Source organism: Camellia sinensis, chromosome 4 (genome assembly GCF_055761805.1).
Source record: "Camellia sinensis isolate YWXY chromosome 4, ASM5576180v1, whole genome shotgun sequence".
Lineage (NCBI taxonomy): Eukaryota > Viridiplantae > Streptophyta > Magnoliopsida > Ericales > Theaceae > Camellia > Camellia sinensis.
Genome location: NC_138964.1, coordinates 23,955,203 through 23,964,455, shown reverse-complemented (window position 1 = coordinate 23,964,455; position 9,253 = coordinate 23,955,203). Strand labels below are relative to the sequence as shown.

At 31.9% G+C, this 9,253-nt stretch overlaps 1 protein-coding gene across 1 annotated transcript; it reads left to right on the top strand.

The window, feature by feature from the left end:
* Positions 1 to 2,294: 2,294 nt before the first annotated feature.
* On the top strand, positions 2,295 to 8,886 carry LOC114289234 (anthocyanidin 3-O-galactosyltransferase F3GT1). Its single transcript, XM_028232905.2, has 2 exons — positions 2,295 to 2,941; positions 7,788 to 8,886. The coding sequence occupies exons 1-2, from the start codon at positions 2,458 to 2,460 to the stop codon at positions 8,666 to 8,668; spliced, it is 1,365 nt and encodes a 454-aa protein (XP_028088706.2). The 5' UTR covers positions 2,295 to 2,457; the 3' UTR covers positions 8,669 to 8,886.
* The last annotated feature ends 367 nt before the right edge of the window (positions 8,887 to 9,253 follow it).

The window sequence follows — 9,253 nt, the reverse complement described above, 5'->3', positions numbered from 1 at the left end:
TGTGTCTTGGCCGGGATACATCACTTAAAAAGATTAGTGTTTTAAAATCAAAAAGTCACGAATCGTCTTCGCTAACATGGATCGTCACCGCTAAACAAAAGTTAATGCATAACCCGTCTTATTAAGTATGACTCATCTAACAATTTTATTACACAAGCATGAAAATCATTTGTATTCATAACGAGTGAATACATAATTTGATAAAACAATATTTACATAAAAATTTAAATTATACAACAGTATCCAAATAAATTAAAAGTCTACAAAACTAAATACAAATTACCTCTATCACTTGATTAGAGTTTCATTTTAACCCTACGATTAGGAAATTAGTTTCACCTAGTGGGTGTTTGGGAAATGGCTATTTTAGAGATTTTTTGGCTATTTTAGTAGGCTATTTTAATTTTTGTGTTTGGAAAGATATGATAGATTTTTATTTGAATTGTTGTATTAAAAAATGTATTTGAAATGATATTTGAGGTTGAAATGACAAATTTGTCCCTAACTTCATTTTTTTCAAAATTGGTCTATAAGAGCAAAAATGTCATCCTATGGGATTAGGCTGGCCAACCCTCTGCTCATCCTCTATCCACTGCCAGTTGCTTTGGTTTTTGTTTTTGTTTTTGTATTTTTTATAAATATAAATTATTAGTTTAGGATCCTGTTTGAGGTTATTTGATTTTTTATTTTTATTTTTGTATTTGAAATTATTTTAGCCTCAACTTTGGATTCTCAGACACCTCCATAATTGTGAAACTATCACTCTATAAAAAAAATAAAAATAAATAAATAAATAAATAAAAAAAACACTACACTTTTTCACTATCACATTGCCATTCACGTCTGAACTCCCTCCCAGCTCTCCCCTTTGTTGTCTCTTCGCATTCACCCAAGCTCCTCAATTTATAGGCCTGCAAAAATTAATAAAATAAGTAAATAAAATATATAATAAATGTATAAGGTGTTGATGGTGATGCTTATGTTTGGTAAATGATGGCGTTGAGCATGATGATAATGTTGGATAGAAAAATGGTTGAGAGTATTAAAAATGATATTTTAATAGCACTATTAATGATGTGATAGTGGGCGGGGATTATTGCCTTGTTTTTTTTTTTTTTTTTTTTTTTTGACATTCTCAATGCATTTGTGTTATTAGTGATTTTTTTTTTTAATGATATGAATCATTGTTAATGTTAGATATAATGATGATAACGATCAGCGAAAGGTGACTATTATATATGTACATATATATTTTATAATAAAAATAATATAAAATATTTAAAATACACTATTTACATTAAATTTATGTACAAATGCTAAAATATATATAAACATACAAAATCACATAAAATTATAAAATAATATAAATAAATAGACTAATAAAATATATATTAACAAGTCAAATATATAATATTTAGGCACTGATCAATCATCTATGAAAAAAATTTAAGTTAATTAGATATAAGTAACTGACAATAAGACCATGTTTATGTTTAAAAAAAAATAAACGGTTAGTATGATTTTAATAATTTTTTAAAGTTATTATTCGGTTTGATCATGGAGTTAAAATTATCTGATTAAATTTATTTATTTTTTAAATAAATGATATATTGAACGAATCCTATAATATGCACGACATTATCAAAATATGATCTGAATAAATCTCACGAGATGTGATAGCACGGGTTTTGTCACAGCATCCACCCTAACTCCTTTTAGGTGTAAATTGAAAAAAAAAAAAAAAAAAAAACTTGAAATAAGAAAAATTAAAAAAAAATTAAAAAAAAACCTTTAAGAAGCAAAGTAAAAAATGACTGAAGAAAGCTTAAGGCCTCGTTTGGGAACAGGATAATTTAGTAATTTTTTGGCTATTTGGCTAAAAAGGTAGGTAAAAAAAACTTGTATGTTTGGGATGACTTTTTAGCTAATTACGAAAAGATGTGCAAAAAGTAGAGAGAAAAGAGAATCTTTGACTTTTTGGTATGAGTTGTTGGCTTTTTGACTAATTTAATAATTTTTTGACTAATTAACTAAAAAAGTAAGTCTTCAAACGAGGCCCAAGTATAATTTACCCCATAAAATAATTTTCACAACCAAAAGATCATAAACAAAAGAGGTCTGCTGGGACGCTCAGTACTCCACTTTCACGTGGGGCTGTGAGAGCCAGTCTTAAAAGAAAAGAAAAAAAAAAAAAATTTCGCCAATCAAAAAACAGTGAATTGGTGGGGTCAGCGCCACCAGAGGTCTAAATCTTTTCTGTAGACAAAAATCACATTACACTTGCACCTAACACCAAACACACACGTTAAGAAGAAGAAAAAAAGTGATGTTATAAAGAAATTTTCACAACCAAACAATCATAGACAAAAATCAAATAACACTTGCACCCGCACACAACACATTGCTCTCTCTCTCTCTCTCTCGTTGAATCAATTCGAAACCCATAACAAACCATATATGTCGACGATGGTGACTAACTCCTCATTACCGGAGCGACACATCGCGGTGCTTGCGTTCCCATTCGCGTCCCACGCCGGCCTAACCCTTGGGCTAATCCGCCGTCTAGCGACGGCTTCCGTGGACGTGACTTTCTCTTTTTATAGCACTGCAAAGTCTATTCAGTATTTGCTCTCATCCTCACCAATCCCGGACAACATAAAACCTTGCCACGTGTTGGATGAGTATGTGTTCTCCGAGAATATGGGGGACATTGAGTTATTCTTAAAGGTGGGGAAGGAGTGCTTTAAACGAGCCATGAAGGCGACGGAGGAGGAGACGGGGCGGAGGATTAGTTGCGTGATGGCGGATGCGTTTGTGTGGTTTTCCGGCGACATGGCAGAGGAGATGCGGGTTCCGTGGGTCCCACTTTGGACTTCAGGGGCATGCTCCTTGTCAACTCATTGCTACACTGACCTTATCAGGGAGACTGTTGGAATCCATGGTATAATTTTTTTTCATTATTACTTACACAAGCTGAAATCACTCCTTCAATTCTCTCTTCTTGTTTTTGTAAAGAGTATAGGAGTTGGATGCTGTTTGTGTCGGTGGAATCTAATATGGGTCTGTTTCCATAATTCATTTATTAATTTTGTAAGGTATTTCCACTACCAAAAAAAAAAAAAAAAAATTAAGATTTTAGAGACTAAAATTTAGGGATAAAATTATTTTTTAGGAAGTAAATAATTTTGTAGCGAAAAGTGTCGTTATTATATTTTTAGCAACAAAAATTAGACATTAGTGATGAATTATTTTCCTTTTGGGACCAATTTTTTTGTCAAAAAAATAAACTATTTTGAAACCAAATTATTTTGTCCCTAACGCTGTGTTTGGTTGGAGGATTTGAAGAGGGATTTAGAAAGGGAAAGGGAAAAGTTTGGTGAAATGTGAATAAAATATACCTATATTTCACTTAGTTTTACACACATTTTCCCTTTCCCTTTTCAAATCTCTCCCCAAATCCCTTAACCAAACACAACATAAAAGTTTATTTATTAATGATATTTTTAAAATTTTGTCGATAAATGTCTTTTTTGACTTTTCAGGATAATTTTTTAGCGATTATCTTTATAACGATGGAAATTAGTTTCTAAATGTCCTTTGCAATAAAATTTTTACTTTTAGAGACAAAGAGAGCAAAATATTTTATCTCTAAAACTCTTATATGTTGTAGTGCTCATGTATATCATGATATATATAAAAAAGAAAAAGAAAAAGAAAAAGAAAAAATTAAATAACCCGACGGTCATAATCTATTCAATTTATTACATTTATGTCAAAAAAATGACGACAAATGTAGTTTTGAAAATAGAAACGCAATAAATTGAATATTTTACGATTATTAGATTTATTAATTTTAATTAATTTTTTTTATTATAAATGATATACACAAACACCTTATTAAATAAACGGTTTCAATCATCAAAACGCGATTTGTAATCAGCCCAGGAGTCACTGGAGAAAAGTACAGTCCTTGCAAAAATGTGTTTACATAATTAGAACCACTATCTTAGACCATCTCCAACGGTTCACCAAACCTGGCATCAAATTTAAAATTTGGTGAAAAAGTCACTTTTGAAACTCCAACAGTTTCACCAAACTGGTATTAAATTGAGAATTGAACAAAAAAATCATCAAACTGAGAACAGGATACAGATTTCAGCAAATTACTGTTTATGACCGTTGGAGGAGAGGAACTAGTCTACCAGCCGGTTGTCTGGCCGGTTGACCAACCGGTCGACCACGAAAAGGTTCAAACAGTTCAAATGGGTAGGTTCAAACAATTCAAAAAAAAAATTATTTTTGCCTTACCGGTCGACCAATCGGTCGACCACTAAAAGGTTCAAACAGTTCAAATAGGTAGGTTCAAACAATTCAAAAAAAAAATTAATTTTTTTGCCTTATCGGTCGACTAGCCGATCGACCAACTGGTTGTCCCTGGAGCAGATTTGATGAAAATCAACCATTGAAACATTCTGTATCAAATTGAGAAAATAGTCATTTTTTTACTCAAATTTAATGAAAAATTAGGTGAACCGTTGGAAATGCTCTTAGGCCATTGTGGATAGTTTGATTCATTCATCTTCTTAATTCATTCATGTGTGTATAGACTATTCATAAATAAATACAAATAAAATTAATTCGATAATTGTAAGGATATTATTTCATTGTGTTAGTTTTCAAATAAATGGACAATGTATTTTTAAATGGGTAAATTACCACTAGGTTAGGTCTTAATAATTAGACTTAATTTTTATCAAGTCCTATTAAAAATAAGTTATACGCCAAAATTGGGCTTTAGCGGCGGTTTTTTACCGCCGTTAAAGGCTGTAAAACCGCCATTAAAGCCTTTAACGGCGGTATTAACGGTGGTTTTGTTACCGCCGTTTATGCGCGTGTCGAAAAAAGTACAACCGTCGTAAAAAGGTAAATTACCATCGTTAAAAGCCGACCAAAAACGGCGATGGTAACATAGGACCAAAAACGGCGGTTTTTTACCGCCGTAAATAGGTTCAAATTTTTCAAAAAATAATTCTTTCTTCTTGAACTTCCCAAGTCTTGAACTCTCAACCTCTCATCCACCCACACTAACCACTCTACCATAGCCACTCTTTATGAAATATATTCCCTAAATAAATATTTAAACATTACTTTTACTTTATTGTAGATGGTTTCGCCGGAGCTCGCCGGAGTTTCGCCGGAGCACGCCGGAGTTTCGTCGGAGTTTCGCCGGCAAAGACCGCCGTCATTAACGGCGACAATGATTGGGCATTAGCGGCGGTTTTGTTACCGCCGTTAAAAGTGGACATTAACGGCGGTAACAAAATCGCCGTTAATGATACCTTTAACGACGGTTTTCGTTACCGCCGTTAATAGTATCTTTAATGACGGTTTTCGTTACCGCCGTTAATGCCCTGTTTTGGCGTATAACAAAATTATCGCTTAAAATAATTTTTTATGATGCTTTTTTTGCTTGTCACTAAAAATTAACAATTAGTGAATTTTTTGTCACGATTTTAATAAATTGTCTGTAAAACTTATAATTAGTGACATTTCTTGTGCTAAAATTTTCAAACTGTCGTTGAAAATTAATAACTAGTTACGTTTTTTTAATAGTGTTTAATGAAAAGTGTCATTAATTATCACAGGACTTATTGGACAATCCACCTAATAAGATCTACACATAAGTATCCTTCCTTAAATATACAATTTATGTTATTCTTTTAGAATAAATATTATGAAATTATCACTTTTAATTTCGTTTAAAAATTTCAACCAAAATTATCTAGTGTTCTGGGAACAATACATGACTATATGCCCAAGCAATCATATTTTGTGAGGTTTTTTATTTTTAATTTTTATACTGTTTCTATTTTTTTTGGACCATATGTAAGTACACAATTCCTTACTATTGAATAAACATACTACCACTTTAAAATTTTTAAAAAACTGAATGATTATTCTTGGTAAAGATTTTAAGTTAATCAATTTTTTTAGTGATTCATCATGAATCATTCCATCAAATCCCTTGGGCTCAATGGGGATGCAAAGACTTAACTGTATGATGGAAGATTATTAGGTAATCTTGAAGTACCACAATCTCTCAAGGATTGTCTCCCATTTTAACAATTCAAGACAAGATATTTCCCATAACAAAACACTCAATCAAGTGGTCTCTATTTTAAAAAACAGCAGGATTAGATATTTAGGCGTGGTTTGCTAATATTTATTTTATTTATTATTATTATTTTTCACAGAAAACATTCAATAGTTTACGGGTACTTTTGGTAAAACTCAAAACATATTTGGTGGAGTTGTTTAAAAACTTAATTAAAAACAAGTAAAAAGGATAGTTGGGGAGGTGATGACTGAAAGTGATTATTAATAGTCGAGATATGGTGTCAAAGGTGGAGCGAGTTACTAATTGCCAAAGACATTGATCGAAGGATGTTATTGGCCATAGAATGTGGGTGACGCCGGTAGGAGGTAGTTGGTGGCAGGTCGCGACAAGCAAGTGGTAGCTGAAAGTGGTTATTGAATAGTCAGAGATAGTGGCCGACCATCAAAGGTGCTTTTGATAAAAGGTGGTGGTCAAAAATGATTGTCGTCAATAGGAGATAGTGGCTAGAGGTGGTTGTAAAATGTCACCAACATTGTGATATGAATCCTTAAATATATTATCAAACAAACCCTTAATAATATATATATATATATATATTTTAAAATCTTAAAATACTGTCAAAATTTGACATTTGTGAATCATATTCATTTAATTTTGATTTGACAAACTAAATTTAAATATACACAATAGATTGGAATTATAACACTTTTTTCGTGTTTTTATTTTTTTTTCTTCCCATAATTGAATTAAACATAATATAATAAATCCCATTTTTTTAAAAAAAATCCCGAAATATAAATAAAATTAGATATATATATATATATATCGATTAGGGTCTCTAGCATTTTTATTTTTATTTTCAATCCGCGGAAGAACTTTATCAACTACATGTATTTTCTTTCTCAGTATCTATATGATTTTTTTTAATTTTTTTAATTTTTGTCAATAGCTAATAAAGTAATTAAAAATATGACAAATATTGTGGGTGTTTGGGAAGTTACTATTTTGGTAGGTTATTTTAATTTTTGACTATTTTAATAGGCTAAATTTTTTGTATTCGGAAAAATAGTTAGATTTTCTTGTAGCTAGATGTGATGTTTATGGGAAAAAAAATGAAATGATTATGAATTTGATGTGACATTTTGTCTTATTAACTATTTTAACCTCTTTTTTTTTTTTTTTTTGGTTGTGAATTTTAGCCTAAAAAGTCAAAGCCTCCGTTTGGGAAGTGGGTTGGCTTTTTGGCTTTTTGGCTTTTTTGGCTATTTTAGCCTGGGCTAAAAAGCTTGGTTTGAGAAGGGCTTTTTGGCTTTTTTAACTTTTTTTGTGAGAGAAGAATGTAATGATTATAGGTTGGATGTGATGTTTTGTTTGTTATGGCTAAAATAGCCTATTTTGTTTTTTGTGGCTAAAATAGCCAAAAAAGCCTGAAAAAGCCCTTGCCAAACACAGGCAAAAAATAACATTTACCAAACACCCCCTTACAACAAACAAACTACTAGTCAAGAAAATCAATAATCATTAAGGCCAACAAACACCACAATGGGAAAGAAATAAACGTCACAAAGAATTCAAACTCATTTCTTATTATAAAGTGGTGCTACACAGTAGGCAAAGACCACGGTTTAGAATCCATCTGATTGCAAACTTCATATGGATGCAAATGCAGGCATTGCAGGACGCGAAAACGAAATCCTGAAATTCGTCCCAGGATTTCCAGAGCTGCGACTTGGTGACTTGCCTAGTGGGATCCTATTTGGGAACTTAGAATCAGCCTTCTCAATCATGCTACATAAAATGGGACAAACATTGCCTAAAGCAACAGCTGTTCTAATAAACTCATTCGAGGAATTAGACCCAGAAATCAACAAAAATCTCAACTCCAAATTTCTCAAATTCCTCAATGTTGGCCCTTTCAACCTCACATCACCACCACGATTATCCAATTCAGACGACTACGGCTGCATATCGTGGCTGGACAAGCGAAAACCCACCTCTGTGGCATACATTGGCTTTGGAACAGTGGCAAAACCGACACCTGATGAGTTGGTGGCACTAGCCGAAGCACTAGAAGCTAGCACTACTCCATTTCTGTGGTCGATGGAAGACAAATTGAAAGAGCAATTACCAGAAGGATTCTTGACACGAACAAGTGAGCAAGGAAAAATCGTGGCATGGGCACCTCAAGTACAAATTTTGGCACATATCTCAACCGGGGTTTTCATAACTCATTGTGGGTGGAACTCGGTGTTGGAGAGCATTGCAGCTGGTGTGCCAATGATCGGTAGGCCATTCTTTGGGGATCACCATATCAACACATGGATGGTGGAAAATGTATGGAAAATTGGTGTGAGAGTTGAGGGTGGAGTCTTCACAAAAATTGGGACAATGCATGCCCTTGAACTAGTTTTGTCGCACGAAAGAGGGAGGAAACTAAAGGAGCAAATTGGACATTTCAAAGAGCTTGCTCTCAAGGCTGTTGGACCAAAAGGGAGCTCATCTCAAAATTTATGTACTTTGTTAGAGGTGGTAACAAGTCTCAATCTTTGAAAATGCTTGAAGGACTATTTTGAAACAATATATCTATCTATCTATCTATCTATCTATATATAAGTGTTGCTTTGCTGCTTGTGACTGTCATTTTTTTCCCATGTTGCCCTTAACTTGTTTTGAAATTATTATTTTACCTTTTAGTTTTGTTGATGAAACAATTTGGATAGTAGTCTTTTGAAAATTATGTAATAAATTTTGGTTGCTTTTGTTGAGAAGGTTTGTCTTGGGTTGTCTATTTTGTCTTTTTATTTTGTATAATTTACTAATAGTGTACTAATTTGAGTGAAGATTTTTTCGTAAATATGCAAACATTCTTGGTTAATTATGAAAAATAAATCTTTTATTTTTTTAACAAATTACAAATATACCAATAAATTTGTTAAAAATATGAATTAGTCCTATAATACTGCAAATTATAACTATCGTTTATTACAAATTTTAATTTAACACAATAATAAAAAAAAAAACTCTCTTATGCAATAATAAATTATCAAAATTATTCATTAAAAAATATTTCTCATATTATTAAAAACTATTAATTGACTTAATACTTTATTTATTAACACAAAATTAAGAGCTTAG